This window comes from Ictalurus furcatus, chromosome 17 (assembly GCF_023375685.1).
Source record: "Ictalurus furcatus strain D&B chromosome 17, Billie_1.0, whole genome shotgun sequence".
Lineage (NCBI taxonomy): Eukaryota > Metazoa > Chordata > Actinopteri > Siluriformes > Ictaluridae > Ictalurus > Ictalurus furcatus.
In genome coordinates, this window is record NC_071271.1 from 9,982,575 (window position 1) to 10,003,626 (window position 21,052).

At 38.3% G+C, this 21,052-nt stretch overlaps 1 protein-coding gene across 1 annotated transcript in view; it reads left to right on the forward strand.

Annotated features, from left to right (window-relative positions):
* Positions 1 to 21,052, forward strand: part of LOC128621712 (glutamate receptor ionotropic, kainate 4-like) — a 30,205-nt gene that overhangs the window by 960 nt on the left and 8,193 nt on the right. The window contains exons 1-2 of the mRNA XM_053647668.1: positions 1 to 274; positions 11,200 to 11,297. The exon at positions 1 to 274 is cut by the window's left edge and continues 960 nt beyond it. Coding sequence (XP_053503643.1) covers positions 130 to 274; positions 11,200 to 11,297 — 243 coding nt within the window. The 5' untranslated portion in view covers positions 1 to 129. The remainder of the gene's footprint in view (positions 275 to 11,199; positions 11,298 to 21,052) is intronic.

Genomic DNA, 21,052 nt, shown 5'->3' on the forward strand with positions numbered 1-21,052 from the left:
CCAGTACACCCGACATGTTGAATGTTGTTATAACCTCTGAAATGATAGAAAGCTCTTGTGATATTTTTCACACTCTGTCTGTGTTTCTGTCCATCTTTCTCCCTCTCAGCTGCAATCCTCGATGATCCAATGGAGTGCAGCCGGGGGGAGCGCTTGGCCATCACACTGGCAAAAGAAAGCATCAACCGTTCCAGCAACCGCTCTACCACAGGCAAGCTGGAGGTGGACATCTTCGAGTTGCTCAGAGACAGTGAATATGAGACTGGAGAGACCAGTAAGTAGCGGTGGGAGGGCTTGGCCTATAGATGCATGATTAAATCCACTCCCTTGATGGCAAATTAGTTTGCCTTGTCAGTTCTGCCTCATTCCCCTGCACTTCTCTTTCTGTTTGAAGAGGATTAGTCGGTGACACGATCAATCTAATAAAATAACTCCTATGTAATGGCAAATGAATGTGTAGTAAATAATGTGCTCATATAAGCTGGGGACAGAAAGTAATCAGAGGTGTGCATGGATATTGAAATATGCTGTTAACCATTTGAGGCCCCAGTAATGGAATACTGAAATCACTGCTTGGGTATTCATTGTGTTCTATGTCCTCATGTGTCCTCAGTGAGAATTTTTATTTTATTTTTAAAGACAAGCCACATCTGGCAATATTTTGCTGAGCATAGGATAGCACTGCCATAGTAAGTAAGAGGTATGCGTCAGGACTAAATAAAAAAGTTCACATATGAAACTCGCAGGTCAAATTATTACCTCTATCTTTACTAGAGACAAAGTCCTAACTGAAGAGAAACAACCTTATAGCATGATGCTGCCACCACTATGCTGCACCTTAGGTATGGTGTTCTTTGGGTACATATCATTTAGAATTATGTGCAAAAAGTTGGGCTTGAGTGTTTTTTCCCCAAAGAGCTTTTGTCTAGGCAATCTACCCCTTAACCAAGACAAGTGAAGAATACAAGAGATTGTCACATGCAGGGAGTGACCAGTAATTGCCTAATATTCCTACAGCTCCTTTAATGTGGCCATAGTTCTCTTGACAGCTTCCCTGATAAGATTTCCTCTTGGCCTTTTGTTAATTTTGGAGGGATGTCCTGTTCTTGGTAATGTCACTTGTTGATGGCCTTCACAGTGTTCCATGGTACATCTAATGTTTTGTAAGTTCTTTTGTACTCCTCTCTTGACTAATACCTTTCAGCAGTGCAATCCTGAACATGCTTTGTAAGCTCTTTATGGACCATGGCCTCAGCAGTCTGATGGAACCAAGATGAGGTCAAGAATATTCTACAGAAAGAGCTGATCTTTATTTGGGGTTAATCAGAATCACATCATTTTACCAATCTTCACCTGTCCATTTCCAGTCAACCTGTTTCCACTGTAGCCTCAGATTCATGTTCTTGGCTGACAAGAGTGGAACCTGACGTGTTCTTCTGCTGTTGTAACCCATTCCCCTCGAGGCTATGTGTTCTGATATGCTTTTCTGCTCACCACAGAGTGGTTATTTGAGATACCATACTGTAGCATTCGTGTCCTCGGCCATTCTCCTCTGAGTCTCTGAGATCACATTTTTCTTACTTAATATCTTGATCTGCAGGATTTTATGCATGTGCTGCCATAAGATTGGATGATTTAAATTAATGAGCATGAGGGGGGCACAGTGGCTTAGTGATTAGCATGTTTGCGTCGCACCTCCAGGGTTGGGGGTTCAATTCCCACCTCTGCTCAATGTGTGTGTGGCATTTGCATGTTCTCCCTGTGCCTCGGGGTTTTTTTCCCCCAAGTCTAAAGACATGCGTTGTAGGTTGATTGGCATTTCCATATTTTCCATAGTGTGTAAGTGTGTGTGTGATTGTGCCCTGCGATGGTGTACCCTGCCTTGTGCCCCAGGACCCCTGGGATAGGCTCCGGGCTCCCTGTGACCCTGTGTAGGATAAGCAGTACAGAAAATAGATGAATGAATGAGCAAGAGTAAAGGTGTTCCTATTAAACTTGTCTGTATGTGTAAGTATAAACTGCCTCACAATTACCTCAAAAACACAATAGATTTTTTTTTAATGAAAAACTGAATTTAGAAGAGTCTGTTAATAATGTGGACTCTAGTTTGTAAATTATTCTCTAAAATGTAGTGAGCCTGTCATTCTGTGAAATGATTAAAACATTTGATATGTGTTTATCGGTGCTATATCCCCTATTATTCACTGTCAAACTACAACTCCATTCCGAAAAAGTTGGGACAGTAGGGAAAATGCAGAAAAAAAAAGAGTCATTTGAAAGTTCAATTCAGGGCTCTACTGTGCGACCATTTCACTTGCATTTGCGACTGAAAAGTATTTTGTGTGACTGTGAATAAATATTTAGTCGCACTGGTGCGAGTGACCTGTTCGGAGTTGTATATACAATCGGAATAAAAACTACAGGAAGTCCAAAATGCATCTACACCGAGCAACAGTTACTTTCACACTGCTTTTCATCTCCTCAGTCACCCGAACAAGTGTGTAAATGCTGCAGAGAAGCCATTATGATGAAGAGTAACACTGAACATCATCTGTGTCTCTCAACTTGCCGATATCACAAACCGGCATCTTTTATTGATCCCGCAAAATGACCTGAACCTGTGACTGTGACCTGCTCGTGTAGACACAGCGGCGTCGGGCGGAGTAAATTAATAATAATAATAATAACGCTACAAGGTGGGTTTAATTCAGACTTATTTATTAAATAATTCCTCACCAATCATAATCAAGAGTAGCAACTGTTCAGTCTGTAAACATACAGTATACTGCCACTCTTCCTTCAATCTCTTCACCAACTCTAATAGACAGTGCATTCACTTCATTTAAACTCAGGGTTGCCAGATATCTCCAGAAAAGTCAACTCCAGTTTCCATGTTTGATTTAATCCCCCCAAAAAACACAATATTATCAGCAGACATGGCAACACTGTACTGGAGAACCAATCTAAAACTTATAAACAAACAAAAAAAACTAATAAAATGTAAAGACAGAAAATGTGCTCAGTTATAAATAAATAATTTAATATAAAAAATAGATATTATGAGAAATAAAATGGGAAATTAAATAATGTTTAATTCCTATGGGTTGCATTTAATATCAGTTTGAGATTAAACTTAGTAGGCTATTTCCTTAGAAGGCTATTAGCCTTTTTTATTAATATGGATCATGCTTGTCTTAGTCTACTTTTAATTAGGACTCTTTATTGTTACAGATATTTAAAAAGAAATATTTGATGCTTGTTTATTTATCAATTAACCAACAGTATTTCTCATTGCTATTATTTTAATTCAATTAACAGTGATAATGAGCAGAGAGCTTACATTTAACTGTTTATGGCAGATCTCCCGATTAAAGCTTAAACAAAAAAAGACTGGTATCTGGATCGGTTTTGGTCGATCAAGATGACAAGAAATCGGTATTGGCTGTAAAAATCCTGATCGGAGCATCAGTAATGAACACCATTAAGCTAAAGCACTTTGCATCTGGCAGATAAATGAACACACCCAATCACATCCTATATGAGATTATTCAGATATATACACAATATACACAGAGCAGTATATTGGCTCAGAGACTTCAAAGACTGAACATTGAGGTTTATTGTATTTGTTTACAAGGTGGAACAGGTTAACGGTTGTTGTTGTTTTTTGCATACAGTCTGTAAAATTAACTGAAAATATTACATTTAGTTTATCAGAAGGTAAATGAATTTGTCATGGCTCACACTATGTTCCTAAATTCTGTCATAATTGACAAGCTCAAGTTTTCTCATGCCTACTTGTGTGTTATATTGTGGCACATTAATGTTACCATCTCTAAAAAAAAATTTTTTAAAAAACCCAAAACCTAAATTTCAACCGTACTCCACAATTTTTGAATGTGCTCCTATATTTTTGTAAATAGGAGCACAAGTGCTCCTAAAAGAAATTGTTACCGTAGAGCCCTGCAATTCACCCTGTACTATATTGAAAACACATTATTAACATGATATTTGATGTTTTACTTTGTGAATTTAATTTATTTTTGAAAATATACACTCATTTCAAATCTGATGTCTACAACACACTCCAAAAAAGTTGGGACAGTCGACTGTTTGCCACTGTGTAACATCACCTTTTCTTTTAATAACACTTATTAAGTATTTGGCCGCTGAGTGAAGATACCATTTGGTTAAGTTTAGCAAGCGGAATTTTCCCCCATTCATCCATTATGCATTTCTTCAGCTGGGCAACAGCCTTCATTGCCCTATTTTGCGCTTCATAAAGTGCTACACATTTTCAATCGGAGACAGGTCAGGACTGCAGGCAGGCCATGCTAGCACCCGCACTCTCTGCTTATGCAACCATGCGCTTGAAATCCGGGCAGAATGTGGTTTGGCGTTGTCCTGATCTGGATGGCAGCATATGTTGCTCCAAAATGTGTACATATCTTTCTGCATTAATGATGCCCACACAGATGTGCAAGTTACCCATCCCATGGGCACTGACACACCCCTATACCATGACAGACGCTGGCTTTTGGACTTGATGCTGATAACAGCTTGGATGGTCCTTTTCCTCTTTGGCCTGGAGAACACGATGGTTGTTTTGTAAAAAAAATAAATAAATAAATGAAATGTTGACTCGTCAGACCACAAAACACGATTCCACTGTGCTACTGTCCATTTCAGATGAGGCCGAGCCCAGAGAAGTCAGCGGTGCTACTGGACAGTGTTGATGTATGACTTCTGCTTTGCATAGTAAAGCCTTAACTTGCATCTGTGGATGCAGCAGCAAATGGTGTTGACTGACAAAGGTTTACCAAAGCATTCCCGAGCCCATGTCAGGATATCCATTACAGACTCATGACAGTTTTTAAGACAGTGACATCTGAGAGATCGGAGATCACGCACATTCAGAAGTGGTTTTCAGCCTTGCACCGAGATTTGACGGGATTCCTTGAATCTTTTAATTATATTGTGCACTGTAGAAGGTTAAATGCCCAAAATCCTACCGATTTGTCTTTGGGGAATGTTGTTCTCAAAGTGTTGGATTATTTGCTGTCACATCTGTTGGCAGATTGGCGAGCCTTGACTCATCCTTGCTCTTGAAGCAATAGGCCTTTTTTGGAGGCTCCTTATATACTAGGATTAGACGATTGCCTCACCTGTTTCACATCACCTTCTTATTTCAACTTGGCACATCACTATTAGTCCTAAATCATCCATGTCCCAACTTTTTTGGAATGTGTTGCATGCATCAATTCCAAAATAAATGTTCACCTTCAAAAAACTATGCAGTTGATTAGGTAAAACATCAAATACTTTGTCTTTATATGTTTTAATGTTTAAATACAAGTAAAAGTACGTTTACAAATCACTCCTCTTTATTTTTATTAGCATTTTCCATACTGTCCCAACTTTTTCAGAATTGGGGTTGTAAATCTTTCAACAGCAATGTTGAGTAACGTTTGCTGAAAAGAAAATCCTGCCTATATGTATTCTGTCTGTTCAACTAGTTGTGTCTCCAATTTTTTTTCTGTGATTCTATAGTACACACAAGAATGTACAAGCAATGCGCTATTTGAACTGGTTCAATATGCATATAACCTAAATGCTTGTGCGTATACAATGCTCCAGTTTGTATTAATCTGGATTCGAATACCTAGCTGGTTTCGTACTGCACATGCACAATGACCTTAATCACAATAAGGTCACTTTAACGTTTGATTATGAAATTTGCTTGAAAATTTGCTTAAAAGCAGCTCATTAAAAATCATTAAATTACATTACATTTAGTAGAAAATATCCATATTTGAATACATTTACTATCGGTCTCAATTAGAATTTTTTTAAAAAAAAGTAACAAACCATTATAGGCATTAATATGTTTGTTTTAAGTAACTTCAAATACCTCACATGCACTCAACTCAGCAGCTACAACAGCAGAAGACCACACTGAGTTCCACTTCTGTCATCCAAGAACAGGAATCTGAGTCTACAGTGGGCACAAGCTCATTGAAACTGGACAGTTGAAGATTGGAAAAACACCTCAAGGTTCAACATGTCTTGCCTTCTGAGGTGCTTTTCTGCTCACCACAGTTTTAAAGAGTGATTATTTGAGTAAACATACGTATCGTTCTTGTCACCATGGAGACTCTGACTCTGTCCTCTGACCTCTCTGTTCAACAAGGCATTTGTTGCCTTTAGAAACTGCTGTGTGAAAATCTTAGGAGAATATTTCAGCAGTTACTGAAATATTCATAAAGCACTCAGTGCCATAGTGACCATAAGGTCACATTTTCCCCATTCTAATATAAGGTGAACATTAACCGAAAAACTTGACCAGTATCCGCATTATTATTTGCATTATGCTGGTGCCATGTTGGCTGATAACACTATGTAACAATTTGTTTTGTTCCTAGGTAGTAAGTGTTATTTCCTAATTGATTATATGGCAAAAGTATAGAAAATGGTTATATTATTCACCTCAAATGCCACCACTGCACATCAAATTGGGCCTTATGAAACAATTTGTCACAGCTCTAGATAAGAAGTCGGCAGCCTTCAAGTACCTTCAAGACTTCTTTTCTAAGCTGTCTGAGGCAAAAGTCAAAGCCATTGTCTTCATCGGACCTCGGATAAAGAAGATCCTGGAGTGCAAGGAATTCCCCAAGAAGCTCGCTAGGAAGGAGAAAGCGGTTTGGAACAGCTTTGTTTTGGTGGTCCGGGGCTTCCTGGGCAATCACAAAGCCGAAAACGATGTGGAGCTGTTTAAAACGCTGGTGAAAAACTATGGCACAATGGGCTACAGGATGTCTCTTAAAGTCAATATCCTTGATGCTCATCTTGATAAATTCAAGGAGAACATGGGAGCATACTCAGAGGAGCCAGGCAAGCACTTCCACCATGATAGAACGGACGTGTATGCCACTACCAAGGACAGTATAAGAAGAACATGATGGGAAACTATATTTGGGGGCTGCTTTGTGAAAGTGATTTACGATATAGTCATAAAGCTCAAAATAACTATTTACTTCAAGTACTTCAAAATCTTGTTTGGTATTTTTTGTATAACTTTTGTATAAATACAAGCTTATTTTCATTTATATGTTTTTTTTCCCTGACTTTATGTGAATGAAAAGATACCAATACCAATGTCCTGGTCACAAAAGCCATTTGCTATACGTTTGAGGCATAAACAATTAGAAAATAACATTTACTACCCAGAAACAAAAAAAAGTTACATAGTGAAAATGTATGAATGAACATGTGCGACAAATAATGTGGTAAGTGTGTGTGTGTGTGTGTGTGTGTGTGTGTGTGTGTGTGAGAGAGAGAGAGAGAGAGAGAGAGAGAGAGAGAGAGAGAAAGTGATGCATTTGACCTTTTAGAATATTCAAAAGCAGTATTTAGAAAAAAAAAATATTGTACAGTATGCCACACTGAATATATATATATATATATATATATATATATATATATATATATATATATATATATATATATATATATATATATATATAAAATTTATGTGTGACTCCTTAAAAAGCTTACAGCACACAAAGTTGAGCAGAAAAATGAGGTAGAGGTTGTGGAGAAGTCACATATAGGAGTCAAGTAAGACAGCCTAGTGAATAAGGGAGTGAGTAAAGTGAGTAAGTTAAGACAAGTTTGTGTCTAATTCTGTGATGTCCTGAGATACACTGAAAACCATGTTATTGGATTGTATGAGTGTCATTCCATTAAATTTTCATACCATTGCCTTGTAAGCAATTTCACTCCTTCTCTCCTATACTGTCACTCTCTCTTTCTCTTGCTCTTACCTCTGCATGTACCTCAGTGCACAGTGGCTGCACATTGAAGGCAGATTCACCATCCAATGTTTGGTGCCTATTCATTTGAATATTTAAAAAAAATAATGTGAGCGACAACTTTCATCACAGCAGAAACAGCTGAGCTGGATTCAGCTTTATGCAAGAGCCATTCACCATATAGCACTGACCAATGATAATTTGGGAGCCCAGGTGCTGTTGTCTGACTGCAAATAATGGTTCACAAAGGCTGTTCCTCCCAAAAAAGCATCCATTAAAAGTTATTTATAGTAGTATCACGGTTCTCTGTAGTATAACATCCTAAACTGCAAGATTGTAAAGATTAAAAAAAGAGAGAGAGAAATGAATTCTGGAAGGGTTTGCTAATTGTGAGTACTCTTGGTGAGTTATGTAGTGGCTGAACTGTAGAGTAAAAGATTTAAATAATACATCTGCTGTCTGGTAATACAATCTATGGAGCTAGATAACATAAGCATAGTGGGTAGTTCCTGAGTCCCTGGTCGATCCTGAACTTGGGTTTCCTCACACTTCCCAAAAATATGCTGATGGGTGGATTGACCCTATAGTATGTATGAACAAGTGTTTGAGTGTATCCCAGGATTTGGATGCACTGCAACCCTGACCTGGATGAAGCGGTTACTTAAGATGAATAAAATAAAGTATAAACAAATTAATGTATATATTCGCAAGCCACAGTTTTTGATTAAAAATCCCATGTGCAAACCTTGTTGTATACAGACACATGTCAGGTAGTGAGTTAAAGGTGCTGGGAGCTGAGGATGAAAATCACATCATGCCCATTGTGCACATACCCATCTTTCTCCACACTATAAAATCTAATAAATTAGATATTCTACATACAGTACACTATATGGCCAAAAGTTCTGGGCATCTGAGCATCACATCCATATGTGCTTGTTGAACATCTCATTCCAGACTTAGTACATCCTTTGCTGTTATAATAACCTCCCATTCTTCTTGGAAGGCTTTCCATTAGATTTTGCAGTGTGGTTGTGAGGATTTGCCAATTCAGCCACAAGAGCATTAGTGAGGTCCGGCACTGATGTTGGACAAGGAGGCCTGGGGTGCAGTCAGCGATCCAGTTCATCCCAAATGTGTTCAGTGGTGTTGAGGTCAGGGCTCTGTGCAGGACACTCCAGTTCTTCCACTCCAACCTCGGCAAACCATGTCTTGACAGATCTCTGTTTGTGTACAGACGCACTCTCATGCTGGAACAGGTTTTGGCCCATTAGTTCTAGTAAAGGCAAATTGTAATGCTACAGCATACAAACACAATACAAAATTGTAGACAATTATGCGCTTCCAACTTTGTGACAACAGTTTGGGGAAGGTCTACATATGGCTCTGCTGGTCAGTAACACAAATATGGCGACAATGTATTCATATTGATTAAGAAATTTACTTCCCTAAGTATAATCTACTGCAAGTGAGATGATTGCATCATCATGTTCAGCAATGTGCAGTATCAAATATGAGAACTAAGTAATGTTTATATATGCAAACAAGTGGCTTAAGTTCTGAGTTTTAATACATATATTGGCATTTTAAGAAATACTGTTAGCAAAATACACCCATTTTCATTGAAAACCTGACCCCCCAACCTTTTGTAGAGCAGATCCAGCACAATTGTTAAATGCTGGTTTTCTCTAAATGCATGCAACTCTGACTTTATTACATCCATACTGAATACAAGTGTGTTGTTTCTGCGTGTCCATTTAAGAAAACCAGTGGGAATCATCCTCCCTTGAGATGTGCACACACTAATTTCCACACTTGTAAGGATGAATTATAATTATTGCAGAGATCATAAAGATGTTACCTTTTTTTTAAGTCATATAATTATGGCTAAAGCATAGTAACCATAGTAACCATAGTAATCATAGCAAAACAACAAAAAAAAAAAGAGATGGCAAAAAGTAAATAAAACAAAAAGGGATTTATAAGCTCTGTATCGTCAATCAATTTCAATACTTGTTTAAATGGGTTTAAATTGTTCTGTATGCATCTCTCTTCATGTGCATACTAGACAACTAATATGTATTTGTAATTACTGGAGATTTTTCAGACTACCATCGAAGATATATCACATGGTGTAATGAATGTACAGTATAATGGTTTCTTTTAATTTTTCTTGATGTACATGTAATTTTTCAGGGTAGTTTGAATGGGGTTATAATTGAACCACTTAAATTTACACCTGCACTACTTTGCTAGTATAACTGGATCTTAGGACTGTAAGGGTTTCAGAGAAAAGGTACAGAACTTGCTAACAACATATATGTATTGTTATGTGAGAAGTACAAATTCTGTAATTTAAGTCATTGGTGAGTAATTTCACACAAAACCGAAACCCACTACCACGTGTCACTAACAAACCAACCCCTTGTTCTGCTATCTCCCCCGTGTGACAGGCTATAACATGTGCAATTGGATAAATCTGTTCATTGTAAATTTTTGAGATAGCATTTACTGCTTTACTGAACTGAACTCTACAGCTGCCAGAATACACACATGGACACTCGCACTTTGCTGGTTTTATCCACTTAGGTGCCAGTAATAATTTAGCAAATATGAAACACAGTGGACTGTAGCCCATTTAAGTCAAATTACAGATCATTATGATTGGTTGGGTTGACACTGTAGAGCTGCTATAGAGGCTGTTTCAGCAACCAAGCAGTCATGTAGGCCAAGATAAGAATGTCACCTCTCTGATTTGGCTGGTTTAGCCGTGGTACTTGGCGTGAAATCCTGTTACACCAGTAGAAGAAGGGCAGGTAGGCAGGAAGGCTCTTTCGTTGGTCAGTAAGGGATTATTTATTAATCACTTGATTCATTGCTTCTCTAATTTCCTATCTTAGGCTGTGTAAATTCTCTGCTCATGCATTCTTTTAGTCCCCCCTTCTCTCTCTCTCTCTCTCTCTCTCGCTCACTTCCTTCACTACAAGTAAACACACATGACAACACTTTCCATACAATACTAATTAAAATAGAGGAATTATATCCTTACTTGAAATTTAGTTTCATTGCTAAGGAAGATTAGATAACATCCAACTCTTGTATTCTGTTTTCTCACAACTAAATCTTTAGATTCCCCCCCCCACCGAGTTAATTCTGCAACAGAACTGTACAATGCGTCTCCATATGTAGAATACATGTAGGAGAGAGTGTGTGCAATTCAGAGAATAAGCCAGACTAATAAAAATTGGGTGATGTTATTAGGTACTATTTCGAACATGTTCCAGTGGATGAGTTTTGCCTGAATTGGTCAATTACATTTCTTTCCCTCGGACAGAAATGTTGTAATGCTGAAGTGAGTGAATCTGGTCTTTCTCCTGCTTCCTGACAGTGTGCCAGATCATGTCTAAGGGGGTGGTGGCAGTCCTGGGCCCATCCGCCAGCCCGGCTTCCAACTCCATCATCAGCAATATCTGTGGAGAGAAAGAGGTGAGTACTGGCTTGTTCTCCTCTATATATTGAATTGTGCTGTAGCCCATTATGTATTACTGAACATTCACTCATGTCATTGCCAATATTGTAACCATATGCTGTGCTAAGGATCCTGAGGATATTGTACAAACATTATAATCTCTTAGTTGACACTTACAGTTATATGTATGTATATGTATAAACTCTTAGCTGTCATCATTACCAGATTATTCGCATTGAGTATCAGTCCTATCTGTTCTGTCTCTCTTGGAAATGTTCCCATTTGTTTAATGCTTAACTTCAGCTAAAATGGATTTATATGTAGGATATGTTGAATTCCATTTCTGTACAGAACATGTTTCGGCATTACTGTACATTTGTGAGTTGTCAGTATACACAGCGTACACACTGAATTCCTCTGAATTATATATTCATTTCCTGACTTGTGCTGATGTTTTGCCTGGCCTTGCTTTCAAAAGCTGAGATGTTCAAGCTTCACTAGAATACATTACCCAGTTGATAAATAATCAGGCACGTTTATCTGGTCCACTGACTAAGCATCATTCCTTAATGTCCTCATTATTCATGATCAACTTCAGCTTACCTCAGAAATCGGACATTGGGAATAAATATTCATTGCCGCGTCCTACAAATGACTGCTCAGGTCACGCATCAAAGGGCTGATACAAGTTTACAATGTTTACATCAGCTATAACGGGCTATCATGAATATTTATCGAGATGCATTTGTTTTTAGGGCTGGCAGAATTTGTCTTAGCCTTCAAAGAGGCAGTAATGGGAGGGGATGTAATTGGATATGTGAAGGAGGAAGGACTGAGTTAGCTGGTGACTATGGAAAGACATTTATAAAGTATTGAATGGAAATTTTATTTTGCAACTATAACCATTTAGATTTATTTAACCAAGATTTATTTTATATGAAGCATAGGTTAGTACGCAGCATATTTAAGAAGCATATGGTACATACTTCCCCATTGACAGACATGTTTCCAGATAGGGGATAATATGAAAATATGGCTTACACTGACTATAGAAATCATCAGCTCATTACCTGGATTTCATCAGAGAGCCATCAGATCCTTTCCACATAATCCACATAATAAGCACTATTCAGTCCCATCTGGCTCTGGGAAAAAAAAAAAAAAAAAAAAAAAAAAACACATTTAGTTGTTCACATGTATTTGAATGTTCTCATTATTGACCAGCATGTGTGTCCTTATTAGGACAGAACATTTGCTATGTGTCTATCAGGGCTAAGTGCTCTGGGCACAGAAAATGAAATCCCATTTGTCTGTGTGCTTCTCTGTGATTCAGGACGCAGGAGCCATTCTCTACAGTGTATGCGTTCTTATTGTTTCAAGTAAAACAAAAGCTGATTCCAGATTGTCCACAATGAGTTTTGATGATATATGTGATTCTCTGGTGTGAATGAGTTTTGATAGTGTCTAATGTATTACACCAAAGCAACAATATGGCAGCTCTTCAGTAACCTCCAGCGCTGTTGTATGTGAGTATTATCTCACATTAATCTATTTGCGTTACTCATGTGGCGTTTTAATAAAATTCAATATGTCTGACCTTTTCCTGTGATAAATGCATGGTCTTGTAATTTCTTTACACCCTGCTATTAAAGTGCAAGTTGTAATCTTACATGTGCATTTGCAGTTGTATTCAGAATCTGTAGTGAATATTTAAAACTAAAAGCTGTATTCAGTCCTCAGGTGTGACTACAGGCTTTTGCCTAAAACAGAGGTGTGTCTTATGGTGCGTTCAAGTCATGTCAGAAAGATTTTATTGACGTAGTATGATTTTTCCATTGGCTTTTGGATTATTGCAGAAAATAAGCTCTGTGTCCAACAAAAGTTTATGATTCTTACATGTTTTGTTCATCAAGATAATCTTCACAGATTAACACAACTTTTATGAATTTTGAAGCCTAAATACAATCGCCAAAAGTAAAAAGCTAAAGTTAGGCTATAAACAAACTACACCACGGTCGCATGACTTCAACGTCACCACCACTAAGCTTTATAGCACTACAATTTGAAAAAACACTACAGTTGGAAAATGCTAAACATATATAGTCTTCTCCTATAATGTCTGATGAGGTTGGAGAATACATGACAAGGGATCTGAGACCATTCCTCCATTCAGAATCTCTCCAGATCCTTCAAATTTCCAGATGCTTCAAATTTCCAGATCCTTCAAATTTTGAAGTCCATGACTTTCTATGGGTTTCAACTCAGGGGACTGGGATGGCCATGGCAGGACCTTGAGTTTGTGATCAGTAAACCATTTTTGTGTTGATTTTGATGTATGTTTTGGATCATTGTCCTGCTGGAAGATCCAGTCACTGCCCATTTTAATCTTTCTGTCAGAGGCAGTCAGGTTTTCATTTGTGACTACAGGCTTTTGCCTAAAACAGAGGTGTGTCTTATATCTGTTGATATTGGATAGTCCATGATGCCATGTATCCTGACAAAATGTCCAGGTCTTCTAGCAGAAAAACAGCCCCAAAACATTAAAGAGCCACCACCATATTTAACCGTGGGCATGAGGTACTCTTCCATATGGCTACCTCTCTGTGTGCGGCAAAACCACCTCTGGTGTTTATTGGCAAAAAGCTCTATTTTGGTTTCATCTGACCATAGAACCGATCCCATTTGAAGTTCCAGTAGGCTTTTCTCTTGAAACCCTTCCAAACAACTTGTGGTGATGTAGATGACTTCGGATTGTAGTTTTGGAGACTTTTTGTGAAACAGGAAGTAATGGTTGAACAATTTCCTGTTCCTTGTCACCCAGGTGTACTAAAAAATTTTTTAAAAATGTGAATTGGAATACACTTAAAATTTATTTTTCTCATATGAATTCATAGGGGTGCCAATAATTATTGCACACCTATATTTACCAAAGATATATATTTTTGGATAAACCTGTGTTGTGTTTGCAATTGTTTGATATCAGTGAGAGCAGAGTATTTTTTGTGAATTTTTTTAACAAAAGATCAAAAGGTTAAACAATAAAGACAATTATTCACAGCCTTCTTTGCTCATATTTACCAAGTTATATATATATTAGTGGAGGGCCCAGTAGTTATGCATATTCTGACCTTGGACTTAAGCTCATTTTTCTTGCACAGTATCGGCTCGAAAAAGGAACAATATTAACTCCAGCTCCACGGTGTGAGAGTTTGTTGTTAAAAATTTCACCTAGATCTGCTTCTTCAATCTGTATTTTCTATCCTTCTACTTTTTTTTCATTAAAGGTGGTGGTCAAGAAGCAGCTCATGGCCATAGATTTTGGAAAGGCAAAACATTAATTAATGATTTAGCCTCAAACAGAATTATGTCAAGAGGCTGTAGGCTACTACCTAGTGAATTTTTTGAGTAACCCCCTAACAGGCAATTCAGAGTTAACAAGACTTGAGAGAACAGAAAGAACTTGTCTGAAAAGTCTTGTCTAAAAGCTAAAAGCCAATGCCCCAGCACACACTAATAGCCTTAACAAAGATGAACATCTCTGACATTACACTGCCACTTCACTGATTAATTTGCTTCATTTCTAAAGAAATTTAGCTCCTCAGTCTTTCCGATTTATTCTGAAAGTCTTACAGGGTTTATTCTTACAGGGTTTATTGAAATTGGACGTTATAATTTTCTAAGCAATTGGGGTAATTATGATGATTTCTTGTTGCTGATAATTGCACTTCAAAGACACATTAACAACCTAGCTAATTAAGTAGCTAGCTAGATAACGGTGTAAATTAAACTAGCTAATCTCATTCTTTTTAATCAGCAAAAGTTCTGAAAATATGGACTACAAAGATGGTTCATTTTGATAACTTGTGATCAAATGGATATAAAAACAAAAAAGAAATTCAGCAGGTGTGGTTCCCATCACCATTTTCATAGTGTGTGAGATGAAAACAGAAGAGACAATATAATTAAATGTCCTGTCTGTTATCCGTCCTCCACTCATGAACAAAACAGGCATTGAGTGAACATGGAGAGTGATTCCTGCCCCAGTGGGCCTCTTTTAGCACTTGTTGTAGTTCCCATTTTTGACCACTATGTGTAATAACTCTATGGAGCTAAATAGAATGCTGAGCACGCTGCCTCATGATTGCACAACATATAGAAAGGCAAACAAAGCAATGTTGGTCAGATGTAAATAGTATCTTAACTGAATTTAAAATTGAATTAAACTGAATGAGTAATTAATCGTGATTAACATATGTTGAATGACTAATATATGATATATTGTTGGCCTGCCCTATGGACCTGGTAAATAACTCCTTAATAAATATCTGGCAACTTGGAGACGTAAATTACATGGAGATTATTTTAACAATCTGAATGGGCTGCCCAGAAAATCACCTTACAACACCCACATAAGCTAAACTCTGTATATGAGTAATTATTAAGGTTTCTTTGGATGTCAGCAATTCAGTCAGCCATACATTACAGTGGTGCTTGAAAGTTCGTGAACCCTTTAGAGTTTTTTAAAAAGTAGACAAATGACAATTAAGCAAATGAGACAAAAATATTATATTTGGTCATTTGTGTATTGAGGAAAATGATCAAATATTACATGTCTGTGAGTGTAAGAAGTATGTGAACCATTGATTTCAGTATCAGGTGTGACCCCCTTGTGCTGCAATACTGCAACTAACACTTCCGGTAACTGTTGATCAGTCCTGCACATCAGCGTGGAGGAATTTTAGCCTGTTCCTCAGTACAGAACAGCTTAAACTCTGAGATGTTGGTGGGCTTGCTCACATGCACTGCTTGCTTCAGGATCTTCCACATCATTTCTATTGGAGTAAGATCAGAATTTTGACTTGGCCATTCCAAAACATTAACTTTATTCTTCTTGAACCATTCTTTGGTAGAACAACATGTGTGTTTAGGCTTGTGGGTTCCTTTGTGACCTCATGGACTATTTTGCTCTTGGAGTGATCTTTATTGGTCTCCACTCCTAGGGAGGGTACTAATGGACTTGAATTTCCTCCATTTGTACACAATCTGTCTGAGTGTAGATTGGTGAAGTCCAAACTCTTTAGAGATGTTTTTGTAACATTTTCCAGCCTGATGAGCATCGACAGCTCTTTTTCTGAGGTCCTCAGACATCTCTTTTGTTCGTGCCATGATGCACATCCACAGACTTATTGTGAAGATCAGACTTTGATAGATCTATTTTCTTTAAATAAAACACGGTGCTCAATCACAACTTATTGTCACTCCATTGACTGAAAACACCTGATTCTAATTACACCTTCGAATTAACTGCTAATCCTATAGCTTCACAGTTTGCCACTCACAGATATGTAATATTGGATCATTTTCCTCAATAAATAAATGACCAAGTATGATATAGTTGTCTTATTTGTTTAATTGGGTTCGCTTTGTCTACTTTTAGGACTTGTGTGAAAATCTGATGATGTTTTAGCTCATATTTATGCAGATATGTAGAAAATTCTAAAGGGTTCAGAAACTTTCAAGCACCACTGTACATTGCTTTTCTTTTTCTCTTTTCTTTTTTTTTTTTTTTTAAAGTTTTGACAATTATTTAGTTTTCTTTTTTCTCATAAATATTCTAAATGTTAATTGTGTTTGTAGTACTGATGGGCAGAGGGTAGTTGTGAGGAGCATGGGGAACCAGTCAGAAAAGTGAAAAAGCAGGACTCTGTTCAAGTTTGACCTTTAGCAATGAGAAGTGGGGAAAAGAGGGTTAGGGTTGGAGAATGAGGGAACCTCATGAGAGCAAAAAACCATCTCGAGACCTGGAGGGCCTCAAAACCCCAGACTCCTGCAGACTCTTCACATGAGAACACATCAATATAAAAATTGCCTGTATTCCAAATGCCATTCGCTGCAGATTCAAAAAGATTTTTGAATGATTCACCCTCTATAGTGCTGGAGTTTCCTTGCCACAGTGTCTTTTAGTAATGCATGGAAATGAAACAATGGGACAAACAGTATTTTGTTTCAGGTTCTTTCACTGGCAAATGAATACCAATGAATTTGGGATTATCGCTATTCTGATTTAGTTCAGTGGCCAAGGTAGTCTATGATTAAATATTGATTTTGGATTTGTCCACTTCCACCTGGACAAATTGAATTATTAAATACGGCCAATAGCTGTTGACAGGGGGGCACGGATTAGCACTGCTGGGATGCTAATGCCTTCCATACACGTTACTCTTTAAGAACAGTTTGAAGCTGCCTGTCTGGCATGAGGGTGCACTGGAATGGAGCCAGTGAGATCAGATCGTAATGGACAGCACTAGACCAGCAGGAGCCTTCATTCACTTCTATTCCCCATGCAAGCTCTCATTTTTCTCATTACTTCTTCCTGAGCAAGTATCCACTCCAATAAAAATGTTTGAGTTGCATGAGAAGAAGGTCTGAACCAGTGATTACTACTTAGCCTGCATGGATTTGCAACAGCCCCTGATGACACAGAGAGGCCAGTGAAGGTGATGCTGGTTATGAAAACTCAGACAAAGATGAAAGGGTTTTCACGGGCGGACACCTCAGACCTTACTGATGGATAACAAATATGGCTCTGAAATACTACGCTTATGCAAGTGCATAGAAGCTATAAGAAGATGAGGATTGGTAATTAGAGGCTTTATAGTTTATTGGAATACATTTGTGTGCAAACTGCTCTAGCACAGAGACAAACAGACACTAGAGTGCTATACTACCTTAATGCAGAGGTACAGCATGGGATCAGGAGCATTATGAAAGTGTGAAAGCAAAGAGAATATTCCAGGTACAGTGCAATATAGAGGTTATTTCACCAGCTTGGATATATTCCAGAATGCTTGGATTTTTATAAGGCACTTATCTTGAATTATTAATGCTACTTTCTTGAGAGTATATGATTTTTTGTCTCTCCCTGAAAGTGGAGAACTTAGTGTTCTTTGTAAGAAGGGATAGATAAATAAACAAGGCACAACAGAAAAGTGCTCACCCTATCATCAGGAGATCACAAGTTAGAATCCAGTGATGCTACAGCCATCTGTGCCCGGGAGCCAAGACAGCAAATCTGGCCTTGCGCATAGAGACAATAGCCAATTTTGGGCAACTGTGAGCTCATGTATGCAAAAGAGGGTATATAGAGCTTTCCTCCCAGTGTGTTATGCTTCCCTGTGACACAACATAAGCAGCGGTTTGATTGCGACTAAGTTACCAAGAACACTAAGAATGTGGCATTACTTTTACACTGAACTCCTGTTGCCAGATGTGCCTTGCTATTGCTTTGTAACAATGGGACTGTTTTAGAGAGGTGAAGCTACCTCCCTTAGGCTTAGCAGCACAGCAGGTAAAGGGGTTTGGTGAGGATGTTGATGGCACTCTCATGCCATGCCCTCTGTTGCTCAGCTGCCTGCACGTGAACAATAAACAGGTGCATCCTCCTCATCTGTATACTCATAATTAGATGCAAACAGCTGTTACCAGTGGCTTTCCTGACCTCCCCTTTTCTACACACAAGAGATCTGTTGCAGACCTCTGGGATGTTCACATCACATGTTTTCTGCTCTCTTCCATGCAAATGGATAAGGGTGTGGTAGTTCAACGTTCATGACAAAGAATAGTGGACAATCACTTTCGTATGCGATTGAGCCATTTTTGATAAAAGTGAGGCATAAACATCCACATTCCAATGTGCTCTTTGTTGTCTCAGTGCCACTATCGTTTTGTGGAGGTGTGTTCAAAGCAGATTAGCACTCAGCATTCCAGCTAAGCCTCACAGCTCTGTAGTGCAGAATTATTATCACAGTATGTTTTAATAAGACGAGCAAACAATCAGTGTGGTTTTTCAAAGAGACAGATTTGTTAGAATTTGTGAAAATAAATCTGGGCAAGAGACAAATATTAATTCACCACTTTCAGCCAAAAAAAGAGAAGAAGAAGAATCTAAAGTCACTATCTATAGTCAGAATATCATCCCATGCATCATACCAAGTGGGTTCACCTTTTTTTGTGGACACCTGATCCATATGTGGGCCTTACACCCATCTCAGCCACATGTGGGCCTTACACAATCTGTTGCCACAACATTGGAAGAACACAATTGTACAGGGTGTCTTTGTATGCTGTAGCATTAAAGTTTCCCTTCACTGGAGCTAATGGGCCCAAACATGTTCCAGCATGACAATGCCACTGTGCACAAAGTGAGGTCCATGAAGACATGGGTTGTCAACGTTGGCGTTGAAGAACTCAAGTAGCCTGCACAGAGCCCTGACCTCAACCCAATTAAACACCTTTGGGAACTAGAACACTGACTGCACCCCAAAATTCCTCACCAAATCTCTCTTAAGCTCTTGTGGCTGAATGGACAGATCTTACACTCCAATATCTAGTGGAAAGCCTTCCCAGAAGAGGGGAAGTGATTATAACAGCAAAAGTGGGACTAAATGTGTATTGGGATTTTCAAAATGCACATATGAGTGTGATTGTCACATGCCCACAAACATTTGGAAATACATAGTAGTGTACATACAATATGCATCTGAGGGAGGATCGGGAGAAAATGTGGGAAGTTGGTGTGAAATAAAGTGGAGAATTTGAGAGGTATGGCTGAATACATATTCTATTCAATGTGCTAAAATTTGAATAATTAGTGGTGGACATTTTGCATTTTGTCCACCCCCCATTTGTGATTTTATTAGCCTCCAAACCAAGTGTAAATTAGCATTGTGTGTAATAAAGCTACAAATGGATCCTCACTCCGCTGACCCTTCATTACACCGAGCTTTTTGACGCCTCTGTAGTTGACAATTTCCCTCGCTTGGCAGTGGCTTTTTGAACTACAGTTATCACCTCATGCATGTAGTATGCAGTCCCAGGCACAATTGGCGTTATGAGCTACAACCTTACTCAATTTCACTTTCATTTCAAACACATTGTGAGCTGTGTGTGCTTATTGTGGGCACGCTGTCAAACACACATCAACTTTCACAAGCATAGTCTATTTCCACCTTGAATTATCTTGCAATAATATGATCCATAACATTTGTATCCGTAGCATATGAAAGTGAAAAAAAAAAATAGTGTAAATGTAATGTGTGCTGAATACAAAGAGAATATTTTCATATTGGCCAGAGCAATACTGGCATTAAATTATTTTAGAGAAAAAAAAAGAGTGACAGGTACAGAAATAATATCTGCCATTCTAATGGTTATCATGGCGACAGTTGGCTGACTTCCCACACTCTATCTAGCTCTCTAACATACCTCTATATTGCATGAGAGAAATGAAATCTGATGCATGAAAGTACACAGTGTATGTAAAATACAGGTGACAAGAATATATTTAAGTACCAGGAGTAAATACCAAGTTTAAATATAATAATAATCCATTCATCCATTTTCTGCACCGTTTATCCAGTTGGGGACACCCTGGACAGGGTGCCAACCCATCGTAGAGCACAATCGTACACACACTTACACACTATGGGCAATGTAAAGATGTCAATCAGCCTATAAAGCATGTCTTTGGACTGGGGAGGAAACAGGAGTATCCAGAGGAAACCCTGAAGCATGGGAGAACATGCAAACTCTTTGCACACAGGGTAGAGGCAGGAATTGAACCACCAACCCCAGGGTGCGAGGCAAACATACTAACCACTAAGCCTCCATGCCCCCCGAAGAAGAAGAAGACCAACAACAACAAAAAAAATATAACTGCAAGCAGAAATACTGGGGGCAAGCCAGTATGTGGTGCTGTTCTGAAACTGCTCAG